The sequence below is a fragment of the Apus apus genome, chromosome 2, assembly GCF_020740795.1.
Source record: "Apus apus isolate bApuApu2 chromosome 2, bApuApu2.pri.cur, whole genome shotgun sequence".
Classification (NCBI taxonomy): domain Eukaryota; kingdom Metazoa; phylum Chordata; class Aves; order Apodiformes; family Apodidae; genus Apus; species Apus apus.
The window spans coordinates 129,242,565-129,259,391 of NC_067283.1; the positions used below are offsets into that span (position 1 = coordinate 129,242,565).

General features: G+C 40.2%; 1 protein-coding gene across 1 annotated transcript; it reads left to right on the forward strand.

Moving 5' to 3' along the window:
- Positions 1 to 3,085: 3,085 nt before the first annotated feature.
- Positions 3,086 to 16,494, forward strand: LOC127381080 (carbonic anhydrase 3-like). Its single transcript, XM_051610881.1, has 7 exons — positions 3,086 to 3,131; positions 3,948 to 4,145; positions 10,732 to 10,850; positions 11,651 to 11,743; positions 12,661 to 12,726; positions 13,609 to 13,764; positions 16,369 to 16,494. The coding sequence occupies exons 1-7, from the start codon at positions 3,086 to 3,088 to the stop codon at positions 16,486 to 16,488; spliced, it is 798 nt and encodes a 265-aa protein (XP_051466841.1). The 3' UTR covers positions 16,489 to 16,494.
- Positions 16,495 to 16,827: the final 333 nt, after the last annotated feature.

Consider the following 16,827-nt stretch of genomic DNA (forward strand, 5'->3'; position numbering starts at 1 on the left):
AATGTGCATAAGTAATTATCAGTGAACAGTATTAATTGTTTCTCTAAGTGCAATTACAGGTAGTGGGGGGAGTGTTAAAGGAGACTAGCTGTAAATGAATTAGCACTGATAATGAAAATAAACTTGGTACCATTTTAAAATTTTCCATGCTGAGCTCTAGCTTAGTTCATATAATTCACTCCTTTTCCTTCAAGATATTCTAATCCCTGTCTTTGCTTACCTATGACATTTGCTAGTTTTCATACTCCATTGCAGATCTTGTTGGTACTGTCCTGCCAGGCTTACAAACTATATGCCCTGTGGTTGACATGTCACTGGCATGACTCCATTGTCCTGATGTGGATATCAAATTGTGATAAGCCTTTAAATTTGGTTTGAGGGAGTTTTAATGCTTCTGTGACATATTCATAAAACCATTAAAAAAAATACTCTGGAAGAACCTCACCTAGAACAGCCCTGGCTTAAAGAACAGTGAACTTCAAAGTTAGATTGTTTAGGGCTTTGTCTTTTTGCCATCCTTCTCCTTCTGGCTGGAGAATGAAGTTCTTTCAGTGGGCCCAGGGCACACACTGAAAAAAATTGGGAAAGTGGCAGGTGAGACCAACAGATCAACTTCAACGCATGAGTAGAAGAGGCAGCAGAACACAATTTCTTATTTTTTTTCCTCTCCTCTTCTCAGAGACATTTTCTTATTATGGTTTCCCTGACTTAACACTAATTTGGCTTTCAGGAGCAAAATAAAGCCATTTTTATTAAAATACTGCAAGAAATTGGAAGAAGTGAAGAGAGATGGGTCCCAGCTGAGCAAATGCTAGACTGGGAAAAGATATGAAATTGTAATTATTGCAGTCTAGGGTGCTCCTAATAGTCCTGAGATAGGCTGTGGTTATGTTTGCAGTGTAGACTTGTAAAGATCTGGAAGACTAGCAGTATACTCTGAGACACTGGGAGATGCTCTGGATCTGCAGATTTATCTACAAGTCAAGGAAGTGAGAAGGTGGCAGGAAACAGAAGTAAAAAATGAGGAAGAGGTGGGAAATAGTATGTGTTTTGTGGGGCAGAAATGCATAGGTCCTGTGTACTTTGTTCATGTCTCCACTTTCAAGATTGCAAAGTTACTGCAATACCTTAGGTGGTTCCAAATGTTTATCTGTTACATTGCCTCAAATTGTTCATGGTACACATACATGTTCCTTGGCTAACTTGGCTCTTAGCTTCAATAACTCATTTCTTGGTGTTTATCTCTCTGATGATGTGTATATACAGACAGCTGTCACCTCCCCTCTTATCATTTGTTCACTATGCAAAGCACACTAAGCTTCTATAGTGTCCTCTTGGTCTCCCTTGCACCTGTTCCAATTCATCCTGACTCATTTTTATGAGGACAACAAACCAGTTTCTGAGGAGGTCATACCAGGATCTCTCCAGTTAGCACTTGGTTTCTTGTGAGCAGTTCCTGCCTGGTAATGCTTATTGACATTTTATGACCAACAGATTCCACTCTTTCTCCTTCCTTTTTACTTCCTTTCAGATCAGAAAAAAATGCATCAGGCAATATAATGATTCAGGACTGTTGTGTTGCACTTTCTGCTATTAAATTTCACCCACTGTAGTTTACACCATGTCCACGGGCACTGGACTTTCTTGTAGGACAATCCCATGCTTCCAACCTGTGCCATTTACATTTTTCTTTAACCAGCTTGTGCTTTTGTCTCCACTTCATTACTATAAAATAAAATAATTTCACTTCTTATTCAGAAAGTCTACTAAAATATAAACCCCAGTCACTCACCTTTCAGTCCAATGTCTTGCACAGTAAGTCCCCTTAACACTGGTGCTAACCCGTCTTCTCTAACTCGCCTGACAATTTCCTTTGTGTCAGAACAACACATATTTTTTAAGAGTTCTTCAATTTCTGTGTGTCACACACAAGTCATATAAGGAATACGTGCATGCTAACAAGTATGCTTATAATTTTAAGTACAGTTTGCTGCATAACACCCTGCTAAATGAAAGGAGAATGAGAGCCGAAGCAAAACAAACGGATTATATGCTTAATTCGATAATAAAGATTTTATCTGCAGCTGGCAGTAACTGGATCTTCAGATAGTTTAGTGCTTCCCAGTTTCCGAGAATCCTTGAAGTAGGAAGCAACACCTTTTTTAAGACGAGCGGCAATTAATGCTACTGAACTTTTGAAAGGAACCTGTTTACAAAAGCAGCGGAGGCGGCGCAGCAGGGAGCAGGGCTGGAACCTAAGCCTGTACGTGATAGCCTGATAGCCGCTTGCACACAGAAGCTGTTGGACCCGGCCCCTCATTCCCAGCTGACCTCCAGAGCAGGATTATGCTGCACATCCAATGGGAAACACATCGCCAGTGCAGTCTCCCTGGAAGCGATACAGCCTCTCCTAACCTGGTGTGGTGTCACGGCAAACAGGCTTTCTAGAGACAACCATGGAAAGCTCTGCCAACCTGCCCGTAGCCTGGAAATTTAATGTCAGCAACCAGCCAGGCTAAGCTTCCTGGTTTATATGCGTGTCTGTCTGCCTGCCTGTGTATGTATATACAACTTATTAGAATTTGAAAAGTATTCCTACACTGCCTGTGCCCAGTTCTGGACACTGGCGCTTGTCTATTCCCATGTGCTGGGCGAGGGGGCCGGTGGCTGCAGCCCCCAGCCCTTCCCAGCCCCGTCTCGGGCGGGCTCCCTTCCCCGCAGCCCCCGGGGCCAGGAGAGCTGAGCAGCCGCTCCGAGTCCCTCGCTGCCCCACGCCGTGATCACCCTCTGCATCCGCGCAGAGCGGGACCCCCCCCCCAGCCCCTGCCGCCGAGGAGAACCGCTCCGGGGCGCCGCAGGAGGCGGGCGGCAGGCCAGGGCTGGGCGAGCCGCAGCGAGCGGGCGGTACGGGGCAGCGCGGCTCTCCCCGCCCCCGGCGCTGGGCGCCCTGCCGCCTCTCCCGGCTCGCCGGCGGCGGGGCAGGGCATGGAGTTGGCGGGAGTCTATAAAAAGCCGCCGTTAGACGAGGCCGTCGTCGTGCCAGAGCCGCCGGGAGAGGCTGGGGCGCGGCGCCGGCAGCGACACCATGATCAACCCCAACTACTACCCCTGGGGCTACGACAGCGACAACGGTGAGTGGGGCCGGGGCGGCGGCCCGGCCTGGCCGCGCCCTGGGCGGGCCGGGGGCTGTGCGGCTGCAGCGCGGCCCGGTGGGCGTCACTCGCAGGTGTGGAAGAGGCGAAGCTGCTGGAAGGACAGGCTGTGGCAGAGGTCTCCAAGTTAAATAAAATCACTCTTCCTACTGTTAATATAATTTAAGTTTTCATGTAGCTTTAAAATCTAGCTTTGCGCTAGCCGTGGGGCAGGAAGGGCAGTGTGGGTCTGCAGCGCAGCCTCCATCCCTCCTGCCTGCAAAGGGTGGAAACCTGGGTGGCCTGCTCTTTGCTCTCCTCAGCTGTAGAGGAACAGGAAGGCCTCAGTCAGGCTTTTTCCATATAAAACCATGGCAATAATTCAAGTTTCAAAGTGCCATCTTCTTCAGTTATCAGTGCCTCTTTCTCTCTCCATATGGTGCATGGTGCCACATGGAATCTCTTGGGTACATCCCATCATATTTCTAGCCACTGCTGGACTTGGGAGTATACACCTCTGGTTTCCTTCCTTTGCGAATTGTCAGTCTCCTCATAAGTAAAGTCCTGGGCTTGCTAGGAGAATTTAGGTTCAGGTGAATGACTTGCAGTATCCGGTATTCCAATTTGAACAATCCGACTGCTTTTTATGCAGTGAAGCTCTTGACAGAGCATAACTAACAACCAGGCGATTAGTACCCTACTTACGAATACATTTAATTGATGTTCTGTAGCTAAGCTTGCATTTACCATAACACAAGTATAATCCATACCTAGCTGGAAAAGGTTTTCATGGTGTTTCTCTGTATTTCTTTCTAGGACCAGATCAGTGGCACAAAAATTACCCGATTGCTAAAGGACGGCATCAGTCACCTATTGAAATCAATAACAAAGACGTGCATTACGATCGCTCCCTACTCCCATGGTTTGCTAGTTATGATCCTGGTGCAGCTAAGACCATCCTCAATAATGGGAAAACCTGCAGAGTTGTTTTTGATGATTCTTTTGACAGATCAGGTTAGTTTTGTTTTCATCTCAAGCTGCCATTACTTATCAGTGACTGTTTCTCAAGTTGCTTGAAGACAGCACGCTCTGAATGCTCATGGCTGTCAATAGGTCCCTGTGTTCTCCCTGCATCTGATGTACAGGTTTCTGTCAGTCCAGTGCCCTGCCCAACTGGTGGGAAGGGCCTGGGACTACTTTTAAAGTCTGTAGGTGAAGTCCTAGGGAATGGAGAGAGCTGCAAAGGAGCTTGGTGCAGGATGAGTTAAGGTGCAAGGTAAATTCCTGAGCTTGCAAAAGCCATTGCAGGTATGTTGCTTTCCAGGAACAAGGAGGCCAGGCTTTTTCTAGGAGGACTGAATTTCATTTAAGGCATTTAAGATGCCCAGCAGAACGTCTTTAACTGTGTATATGGCTGAAGTAACAATATTTGAAAGCTGTACCCATGTAATTGCTGCTAAATGAAGTAATGAATCAGATGTTGCCAGAAAATGATGCTATTTAATCCATTTGAAATCCCTTTGGCATTCATGAGATTTTGTCTTAATGAGGATTATAGGACTGAGAAATTCCAGTGTTTCAGCTTTACTTATAATAATAACGGGCTTAATTATAAGCCTGGGTTAGTTATAACAAGCCTGGACCGCATCAAAAAAAGTGTGGTCAGCAAGTCAAGGAAAGTGATTCTTCCCCTCTATTCTACTCTCATGAGCCCCCACCTGGAGTACTGTGTCCAGTTCTGGAGAGCTTAGGGAAGACACGGACCTGTTGGAGCAGGTCCAGAGGATGGCCCCAGATTATTAGGCAGCTGGGGCACCTCTCTGTAGGAGACATGCTGAGACAGTTGGGGTTGTTCAGCCCGGAGTACAGAAGGCTCTGGGGAGAACTTATATGCGCCTCCGAGTACCTGAAGGGGCCTACAGGAAAGTTGAGGAGGGACTTTTTACAAGGGCATGTAGTGATAGGACAAGGGGTAATGGATTAAAACTGGAAGAGGGAAAATGTAGGTTAGACGCTAGGAAGAAATTCTTTAGTGTGGAGATGGTGAGACACTGGCACAAGTTGCCCAGGGAAGTTGTGGAAGCCCCATCCCTGGAAGCGTTCAAGGCCAGGTTGGATGGCGCTCTGAGCAACCTGGTCTCGTGGGAGGTGTCCCTGCCCATGCAGGGGGGTTGGAACTAGATGATCTCTTAACGTCCCTTCAAACCCAAACTGTTTTATGATTCTGTGTCCAAAATCTCTTACCCACTTGTAGTTATGACAACATACAGTGTGCTGTATATGTGGTGCGTAGCTTTTAAGAGTTAGTGGGTTATATATTTGAAGAGATGTGTATTCCATTTAACAGGTGCTAGAAATATTTGGTTTATGTTGGCATAACCGCTCACATTTTACGTTAATGCAGTTGGCTATATTTCAAAGGAATAAACATTACTGAAAGAGGTATAAAATTTCATTAGTACTGGAAAAAAAAGGAAAAATCAAATGCATACTTCACTATTTATTCTCGTATCAAGGTTAGCAGAATTGTGCTGTTACCTGTGGGATGGGCAGAAAAAAAGAAATACCCATTTCAGAAAATATTGAAACATCTGTACAGACTTTTTTTTTAACTGCATTAAAAGTTCCAGTTTCTATTACAATATTACTAGGATTGACAGCTGTAATTACTAGGAGGAATTTTGCTAATATGTTGATTGATTTTAAATATCTGTGGCATGGATTTCATTTAATGGATTTTTAATGAGTGTCTATTATTTCATGAAAACTGAGGATCAAAATGTATGTAAGCTGAACTAGTTAATACACCCACAAACAACTATGTGGTCAAGAGTTTGATTACTTTTCTAGGAAAATGGGAATCTTTGATGTTATTTGAATAAAAAAATATTATTCATTTTAGATAACATAATCATCAATAACAAGATGGAGCTGTGGCATATGAGAAGACCTCCATAACCATTACTTGCAGTTTTTTACCATCTCTTATATTTGTTGGAACAGCATCAAATATATCAATGGTTGCGTCTTCTGCATTAATATTGAAGAAATTTTTGTTACAATCGATCAGATTTTGCACAGGAGAGAGTATCAAGGCACAGAAATCTGCAGTGTGGATGCCACAAAGAGCAGACAGTTTTGGAATGTTCTGATTTTTTTTTCAGATTAATTGCTCAGTAACTATTGTGTTCTGATCTCAGAAATAAAAAGTGACTCACTGGATAAAAGTAGATGTACATCTCAACTCTTTGAAGGCAAGAAACATTTAGTGTTTATTGTGGTGTCTCCTTTGCTATGCCTTTGCCTGCAGAGTCTGTGGGTGGTGTTCCTTCTCTACTATAATGCGAACCATGGCATAATTTCACTGTGCACACTCCTACTGACTTGAGCATGTTTTAAGTTTTTTAGGATATGTACAGTGATTTACTTTTTGTGTAAAGGAACCATTAGCTGCATAATACATACATATGTAATAGCAATCAGGAATCTATCTGTCTGTCTGTTGCTGCGTCTATCAGAATTATTTCTGAATTAACGAGAAAACAAAGAACTTCCTTTATCTTCCTGACTTTCTCAGTTAGAGTGGTCATGCCTGCATCTGTAGTTCTATCTAGATTTTTGTTAGTGGTAGGTGAAATAGATTGATTGCTGGATAAATTGCGAAGAGGAATGATAAATTACAATTGGTATCTCCTAGTTTTACTTCCATTGTGTCTTCTCTACCAGGAACACTTTGAATATGCACCATTGGGACAGTTTCTTAAACTCAAATTATTAGACAGAAGCTTCCTGGGAAAATGCCATCCAATACAAATCACCTTATTATGTTGAAAAAGGCATTATTACTGTTATCTCTGGAGACAGTCTAATGGAAGGACTTGGAGACTTTATCTGCAGCTTTTTATAGAGCCTGGTTGACTGTAAGAGTCTGCGATGCAATTTAAGGCTTTGACGACCGATACTTGCTTTAGGAGCTGTGTCCTGCCTCTGCTGCCAGTCCGTACAAGTTAATGGATTGTTGCAGACTCAGTTGCCTATGTTACCACATACCTCTGTGGAAGAAGGACCTTAAGCACTTGTAAAATAATTGCAGGTGGAGAATGATGTCTCAAAATCCAGGAAAGAACAGGGAACTGAAATCACAGTCTCCTAGGTGGCTGTACCACATAAAATCCATACCAGAACTTGGATATTTTGGCAGCCTACCACTGCTGTGTGGCATGATTGGCAACTCAGACTTTTAGATCCAGCAGTGACTCTGATTTTGTTTTGAATTAGGGCTGCAATCTTATTTCTACTAGCAGAGTCAATTTTCTTTTAAAATTCAAAAAATATTCATGCCATAGGAGGGTCCTGAGACCACCTGACTGGTGAGACCATTGTCATGATGTCAGATATATAGCTTGTAACTTCTTTACAATTAATGACTTTTGGCTTTCATTGTAATACCTTGATTAGATGACTAGATCAAGGTGTTGAATTGTTTAATAACCAATAAATATACCTAAGTCTTGTACTGGAACCCAGACACAGAAGCTGTGGAGAGATACACTAAAGCTATGTCAAATGGGTGCTTTCTTTTGTCTCTTTGTTCTTTTTATCTCTTTTGCACTTTCTATGGAAGTTCATCAGCCAAACAGATTCCTACTTATCCTTTTACTGACTTTCTGATGGATAACATTTAAAGGCTTGGAGTTTCTCATTGTATGCACATTTTCTTAAAAGATTACCTTTATATTATTTGCAGAATCTTTCAATTTTTTATCAAAGGAATGCGTGTGCCTTTAGAAGTGAATGATGGAAAAAATATAAAAATTGAAAGAGGCAGTTACTGTAAATAGTGAGAGCTTGTTGCCTGTCCGTCTCTTTTAGCATGACTAGTCTTTGTGGACAGCATTTCCTAGAGGACAACTTTGTGGGAAATACCATTCATCTATGCAAATGAGATTTTGATTATCAGCTCCTGGTAAATAAACATTTTTTGACTTGTTATAAAACAATGAGAGGAAAAAAAAACAGTAACTAATTAAAACTGGGGGAAATCTGTCTGTAGACACTCAAGTTTGGGTTGATTCCTTCCAATTCTTACCATTTAATGTACTGGATTTATACCGGAGCAAGCCAGTTGCCATCACAAGAATAGCACAGCTGAATCCCAGTGCTTGTGTAGCTGCAGTGTGTACCACTGGATGGCTATACTGCATACTGCAAAAGGCAGTATGTTAAATTCTTCCTTCAGAGTTTAACACCTCTGTCATTTGTAGCATCTGCACAAGGACCTGCTGAGGCTACAGTTACGCAGTTTTCTGTCCCTGGAGATGGGGATTTCAGCTCTACTATAGATCACAAAGGAAGTTTATTTGGGAACTCACTGATGAACAGGCTGTGGTTCAGAAGCACAACCCTGGAAAAGGTGTGTGTCAGCAGAGGTTAGCGTAGATGGCATGCTGATGGACTTCTTTCAGACACTTCTCTTTCCCAGTCTGTTCCTCTAAGAAAACAGAATTCAAATACAAAAGTAATTCCTTTGCATATGCAGTGCTTGCTTAAAGAAAATTTCAGTGAGAACTGAAACTCCGGTTCTAAAAACTTTCAGGAAACATGTTTTATTCCTGCAGTTAGCCAGACTGTTTCTGTGCAGAGATTGTCTTTTGGGCGGAGGCCTTTTTATAGCATCTGAAATGTGACACTGACATCAAAAAGCTGTGGTTTATATACTGCACTGTTAGATTCTGTTGTAAAGCAGTACAGTAAAGTAATGTGTATTTTTCAGGTGTCATGTAGTAATACCTTACTTGTTTAATTTCACTGCGGTTTACCAAGTCATTTTATGAATTTGTCAAGATATGAGGGTAATAAATCTTGTAAGAACAGTCATTTCTTCTCATGTTTTAGATATTGGAGAACTTCATACTTGTAATTGTTGAGTTTACATTTTTTTAAACATAGGGACATTTCATTTACTAACATGGGGAAATTTAATTTACTTAATGTATTTTTATGTTATATACTACACACTTGCAATTCTAAGAAAGAAAACATGTTTTTGTCCTTCAGGATATGTTGGTTTATAGGCATCTTAGTCTTTGCATCATTCTGTCTCTTTTGAAGTGTTCTAAAAGCTAATATCTATTTATAGATGAGTGAAGCAGGAATGTGTTGGCATGAGGCAATGCAGCACTTCACCTAATGCCCAATCAAAAATGTCTGCTGGTGGCCCATCAGTGGAAATAATGATACATTTTTACCTTAAACTGGATTATTTGGTCTTACAGATCTATTCTAATGGAGATTAATGACTTTGTCAGCTACTGCTGTTACCGTGTATGACTTGGCCACAGTACTGAATGTCTGTGGGAACAAGTAAAAGGAATTTATTGAGCAAAACAGCTTGCTCTTAATGTTCAGTAAAGAATACTCTTAGAACTTTATTTCTTGAGGTTAGCTTGGGTTTTATTTCTTTCCAGATTTAAGGATATTTTTATCTAGCATATAAAGACCTGTTCTTGAGAACTGCTCAATGTTTCATAGGAATGCTATAGCTTCTGCCTCCAGCTGAAGTGAACTATAATTGAATATTAATTAGTACTTGGTGAATGAGAGGAAGTTACTAGTTTTTTATTGTGAGATCCTTTCAAATAGACCACCTTCATTTGGCATGTAATCTAAAAATGTTAAGGTTATTTAGGATATTGTTCATCATAGGCTGAACTTTCCTGTAGGAAAATAGTTTGTATTCTGAGTGATTGTTTTTGGGACTCATTTGCTGTTTTCTTTTTCCTCTTCCACAGCCAGAGGGAGCAGCTGTTTCAGCAGCAGCAGCATCTACTGATTTAATAGTTTTTTAAACAAAAGTCATACCCCTGCCGTCAGAGACAAAATTTGTAGCATTTTGTGGGAATTTTTTTGTTATCTTGCACTTCATTAGTTGATCTTAATGGCTTTGATATTGGTAGATATTAGAAGGAACTCAGGAGGAGATTAAGGTGTTTTGTGTGGGCTTTTAAGCATAGATGGATTATGTCTTTAAACTCCCATTCCAGTCAACAGAGCTGGAGTCGCACTTAATCAACAGAGTCCAAGGAGTAATTCAAGTCACCATCTCTTAAGCATCTACCGTTAGGCAAGCAGAATTACTCCAGAGGCTTGACTTGTCTAATTACAGTCTTACTTCAGTTACCAAAACGTAGCCATCTCATGCCATTTTTGATAACTTAATGTATTTCACCTGGCCTCCAGATGTACAATTCTTCAGATCTTTTATCACATCTTCCAGTCCTGTCCAGATGGCTTGGGCATATCCCAGAAGGTACTAGATGCACATTTATGCAGCTGAATTATAACAATGTTGACTGTAATGGAAGCCTAGACAAAAATAATTTTCATCTGCTTGCACGTGCATATAGCTGAAGATGGTTTCCTGAAGTGCTGCTAAAATCAGTGCAGATTTCTAAGAGGTACTCAGTACTCTCAGGATATAGAACATCTGTACAGTAAATATGTAAATATGAATGTAAATACATTTTAAAATATAAATTTATTTTTTAAAAAAAATTGGAAAATACCTGAGTCTAATGCTGATACAGATGATCAATTGCAGTGCTGAGAGGTGGACCACTTGCAGGAGTCTACAGGCTGCGTCAGCTACACTTTCATTGGGGTTCATCTGATGACCATGGGTCTGAACATGTTGTGAATGGAATGAGATATGCAGGAGAGGTAAGGCTCATCACTTTTTACTTTAAATTAAGGTATAAACATTTTTCATTATAATTCATGCCAGACAAAATTTGTCATTTGTCTGCTTTTCAGTGAGTTATTTATTTATCTGCGACATTTTCTTCTTACTCCCATCAACTCTTAGCAATGTGAATCAAGTTGAAGTAATTCTCACAGCAAAAGAAAGAAAAGAAAGTTTCCATGTAACTTGAAACACAAGAGTGTGCAACTGAATTACTGAGAAGCAATACAAACTTACTAAGACAGCATTCTGAAAGTACAGTATTGTACCAGTAGTATAGAACTGTAACAAGAGAAAGAAGGAAGATTTTATTACCTTGATTTTCTAATACGATAGGTTTGTAAGGGAAGATGAGAACTGTAGTCTAATAATATAGAGCTTACATTTATGTGGATTATTTAGTAGAATTGCTGTCTTTTGAAAGTCAAATGGAAATGAATCACTTATCGGTAGATAACTTGTGAACTGCATGTTCTTCCTGCTTACTTAAGGATCTGTTTTGTGTTCTTCAGCTTTAAGGTAAGATGTCTGGTTTTTTTGCAGTTCCTTTATTACAACGTTTATGCGTTATTGAAAATCAAATAGTAGTCTAAATTTTAATATATGACTGATGTAACTCATATATGAATTGCTGACCTTTTTTTTTTTTTTTTTGAAGGCCTGATCCTCATTCTTTGTTGCCCCAAACTCTCTCATGTATAAGAAGTGTAAATTCAGCCTCTGATGGCTTGCTGCTCAATAACAGATGTTTTTATTACTTGTCTGTCTTTGTTTCCAGCTGCATTTGTTACACTGGAATCCCAAATACAGTAATTACCTTGATGCTGTGAGAAGAACTGATGGAATAGCTGTTTTGGCCATATTTTTGCAAGCAAGTAGAAACAACCCTTTTTTGTACTGTTCCTATAGGGTTTCCTTTTCTTACAGAGTTAAAAAAGCAAAACTCTCTGAATATATTTTCTAGGGATCATTTGACTTTGAAGGGCTTGACTTTGAGTAATGCATGCTTTTCAAGTTATAGAGCTTGAGTCATGTTATTTCAAATGGTATCCAATACTACACACAGTTGTCCCAGCAGCTATCATGTCACTGTGTGGCTGGTGGAAGCTGTAAATCCAGATGTATTTGCCCCTGTTTTGGGGACACAGTGTCAATAGCAGCCCTCTGACCAATAGCAGTCAGCTGTCTTCTATGCTAATCATGGACTAATTTCAAGGACAGATACCTCTCCTAGGCTTTTCATGAATTTTCTCCCAGGCAAAACTAACTCACAGACAATACATGTAACTCGTCCTTTTTTAAAATCCTTCTGGAGGCATGCAGTCCTAGCCTGAAATACTTGCCTTTGCTCTCTCTTGCTTACTTATTATTTACTAGAGTTAGAAAGATGGATATCTGTGTTGAGATTAGAAATTGCAAACAGTAGATCTCACCATGAAATCTGAATTTTAAATTAGAATGAAGCTTTTTCCAAATTCTGCACTTGAGTCTGAAGAGTTGATTATCTTTGTACAGCTAAAAATTAATTGTAAACAGAAATAACTCTATTGTGAAACTTCCCATGAAGTTGAGCTTCTGTACAGGTATGATTTCCTCATTTAGATCATAGTATCTGTTGGGGTACAGACAGAAGACACAGTTTACAAAGCTGGCAGGGGTTATAGGTTGGGTTAGTTCATTGTAGCTTTATAGTTGGTATGTCTTTAGATGCACATATAAAAAATAGGAGAAAGAAGAAAATTGATCAAGCAGAACTCTTTGATTAGCTCATGCATTTTTTCTTTACAGGTAGGGCAAACTCCCAAACCAGAGATGAAGAGAATTCTTGAAGAAATAAATGCTATCAAAACAAAGGTAACAAAGTTGGGCTTTTCACTATAGGAAGATCCTGCAAAAATCTAAAAAAAAAAAAAGCATGACTTTCTATTTTTCAAATTCTGCTCTGCAAAATTGCCAGAATATACTTATGAACAAAACCATGGGTAGCTTTTCCTTAACAATAAAAGTCCTTTCTTCTGTTTACATATGAGCCTCCTTTGAGTATAGTGGGCCTTATAATTTTGTGCAAATGAGAGTTGTCTAACCATGCTTCAGGTACCTGAAAGCTAGGCACGGAGTCTTTGTCTGTCATTGGTCAGTGACAACAGAAAGACACCTCTGGAAATTGTTCCATTTGGTCTTGAAATAGGCTGCCTCATGGACCTCTGGAAATGCCACTGACTAGACGTGTGTCTCACATAACATTATGTCATAAGAATCTCACTTTAAATGTACATTTCACAGGCTGTCTTGTTTGTTATTAGCACAAATATATAAATTTAGAGTACCTGTCTCACTTCAGTATATGGTCGCCTAATCCAATATTCAATATGTGGGCAGAATTTCCATAAGAAAGGAGGCCAGAAGTATTTCTGCACAGAAATGTGTGAAGCACATTGTTACTGGACACCACTTCACATGAATTAGCTCAGGTACAAGAAGTAGCATCATGGTGTTGTATGTTTTGTCATGCTTCTCTGGGCCCATCTGTGAGGGTTGTTCAGTCCACTTACCTTTACACTGCATCATCATATATTGTGTAGGTGTGTGCTTAGTTTCCTTAGCTTGTACCTTTGAAGTATCTGAGTCACTCTCTGTTTCTTAAAATGCTGGAGCTGCATCTTTACCTGCTCTTGGCTGGAGCTGTTGAAGAGTTTTCTGTTCAGTTTTGTTATTTGGTTTTTATCTTTTTTTAAGGGGAAAGTAGCTCCTTTTCCAAACTTTGATCCTTCGATTCTTTTCCCTAAATCTCATGACTACTGGACATACCATGGGTCATTCACTACTCCACCTTGTGAAGAGTGCATCACCTGGATAATTCTCAAAGAGCCTATTATAGTCAACTCGGAACAGGTAAAATTCAAATAGATAATATTTTACCTGCTTCACCTGATGTTACTTTTTTGAGAAGGAAAATGCTTATTGAATTATGTGAGAAACTGCATGATTAAAAGGACAGTGAAGAACTGAATGCTTTAGAAACTACAGTGTAGATGGTAAGAGTTTATAGCAGTTTGGAGTGTGACTGACAGGAAACAGTAATTATATATATGAGAGTTTTTGCTCCTGTGGGCAGGAGACCTCTTGCAGCATCAGCTAAAGAGCACAGTCGTTCTCCTTTTGTTTCCCAGTTCCTGTATTCCCACAGTATTAACTCTTGGTAGCAGGAAAGGATGAAGCTGGATATGGCTCATACCTTTTATTTTATGCAGAACTCAAAACACTGCATTACACCAAGGGCCAATGTAGGAAAGATCAAGCCATTAACTTGTATTCTCCTGCAACCATTTACATCAAACCATTGACACATTTAGCTAAAACTTACATTAGGTTTGCACCATTTATACCGTCTCAAGCTTCCTGATGTAAAGATGTGATGGGAACCTTATCTTTAGCTAGCAAGAGATTAAATACAGTAACGTATTCATGTAACTTAGAGCTTAATTTTCACAGCTTTTGAATCATCTGCCTCCTGTTTTCTCTCATGAAAAGACTTTTTGATCACAGCTGTATTTGGATCATGGTCTTTTTTCAGCTTATCCAAAGTTAGCGAGTTTTGGGAAACATGCAGACTGTTCTTTAACTGGCCCTACTGTAGAAAAACTGGAGCATTTTAGTTAAAAGGAAATTATTACATATAGATGGGACATTGGCTCTTACCCTGAGATAACTGCTTGTCAGGCAGAATTGGCAGTACATGTGAGGTACTGCAAACAAATACAGCAGAAGCACTTTCCTCAGTCCAGTGCTTACGGTCTGAATAATGTATTCAGAAAAGAGGATTGTGTTGCCAATTATTTCTAATCCTAGAAAGTGTACTACCATGCCAGCCTCATTAATAGTAATTATTTTAAGTACATGTGCATTTACAGTGGATCACTTGGATGCCTTTGCAGCTGGATAGTGGTAATATATTGGCCACAAGGATAAGTGCTGTCACTTAAATAGTACTCTGGAGGAAAAATGAATCCACCAGAAATGCCTGTGAGATGTATAGTGCATGGCCTAGCTGCTCATATTACGTTTAATGAAGAGATAGGAATTTACTGTGGAATAACTCTATCCAATTGAAGATGAGCAGACTAGTTTTTTCACCTTTAGGTACCTATAACCTGAATAGGTGCCTCTTTTGAAATTGAGTAGGGCAGATCTTCCACAAATAATAATAAAACTCAGCACTCTGCTTTCCAAGTACTTTGGAAATAATAGAACCCAGCACTCTACTTTTAGTACTTTATCAGTATTAACAAAACTGATTAACTACTTTCATCTCCTGCTGTTCCCATACAAATTACTCTTAATCTGAAATATAATTTCAGATGAATAATCCAGCTGACGGATATTATACTGGTTATAAATGTGACCTCATCATAGTTCAGACAAACTAAGATAGCTGGCTTTTCCGAGCTGTGTAGTGAAGAGCAATGTTGAGATGCTTAAGCTCAGTCCATAAACTGGAATTCACATAGTCAGTGAACCCAGCTTTACAGCCCAGGCATTAGTTCTGCTTCTATTGGACTTCAACTCTGTGCCATTAAACATAGATACATTAACATATTGAAGCTAGTTGCAAGCAAAGTTGATGTGTCCTGTGCAGGGGACTGCATTTTCAAGTGTAAACATGGGAAAGTGTATACATCTTTTTCATGGTGAGCCATTCAAGCAAGGAGGTTTTGAGTGTCTGAATCACAGTTGATATGCTTTCTGTCTAATGTTGTGCATGGCAGTAACAGCAAATAAACAGTAATGTAAGGGGGTGTATGCATTCCATTCTCAGAAAATCAGGAAGCTATAGAGGAAGGGCATTATACAGTTTTGGAGAGTATGGGCAGAATTCTTATGGCATCTCTTGGTTAAAATAAAATGGCCAAGGACAGTCAAGCTGCAGGCCCTGTTTACAAACCATTTGAAACCTTGACCAAGTCATTATCCAGATTTGCATTCCTGTTCTTAATAGTGGACTTCTTTTGTGTCACTGCAGCAAAATATATCATCTTCTACAGACCCACCAGGGAAATGAGCAATTAGTTTGCAATTTAGCCTTGACACCTTACAATTCCAGAAGCTTCTTAACAATCAGACATGTAAGTCACAGTTAAGAGTAGGTGAGATTTATTAGGGCATAGTTTGTTCCGTTCTCATTTTCTGAGGACTTCCCACGGTATCTGTAGCTGTACACTGTTCTGCAGACAGTACATAAATGACAGTACTTTTCACATTCCTGTTCGGGTGGGACCCTTTTTTTCTGTCTTGATAATTTCTAAGGATATTACTGTTAGGAAAAGAACATGAGTACAGTTCTTGTGGTGATGGGGTGTAGGACATCTTCACAACTTTGAAGGAGACTGTCTCCCCCAGCTTCTGGGGCTGGGCCAGCCTCCTTGGTTTAGTTGTTGGGCTGTGAATTTGATGCCAAGAGATTTCTATCAGGACACTTTGATTTTTGCTCTCTTGCAGATGGCAAAGCTCCGCAGCCTATCTAAGAATGCTGAGAATGAACCTCATCTCCCCTTGGTTGATAACTGGCGCCCGACTCAGCCTCGGTATTTCAGGATGGTGAGCGCATCCTTCCTCTAGGACCTGGCTCAGGTTGGGTGTTCCTGAGTGAGGCAACTTCTAGAACTAAGAGATGGTTTTGTTTTGTGTCCTCTGTTACATTTAGACAGAACTCCAACTGTAGTGCCAGAGGCTGAAACTTTTGAGTTGTGAAATGTGAATTTCCCTTTCAGAGGATAACATTTACTTAGGGAAATCCTATGATGAAAATAGAAGCAGAGAATGTGTTTGGCTCTTCATGACTGCTTTAGCATAAGCTTTTGTTAATAGTACAAAGGAAGAAAAAAGAGTTACTGCTGTTAGTTGATACTAACGACTACAAAACTGTTTCCTCTTGCCCACATGTCTCTTCATGCATGC

Coding starts and splice junctions, on each gene's coding strand:
- LOC127381080 (XM_051610881.1), top strand. CDS start 3,086: ATGATCAACCCCAACTACTACCCCTGGGGCTACGACAGCGACAACG. Junction 4,146..10,731: donor TGATTCTTTTGACAGATCAG/GTTAGTTTTGTT, acceptor GATCAATTGCAG/TGCTGAGAGGTGGACCACTT. Junction 11,744..12,660: donor TTTTGGCCATATTTTTGCAA/GCAAGTAGAAAC, acceptor TTTTCTTTACAG/GTAGGGCAAACTCCCAAACC.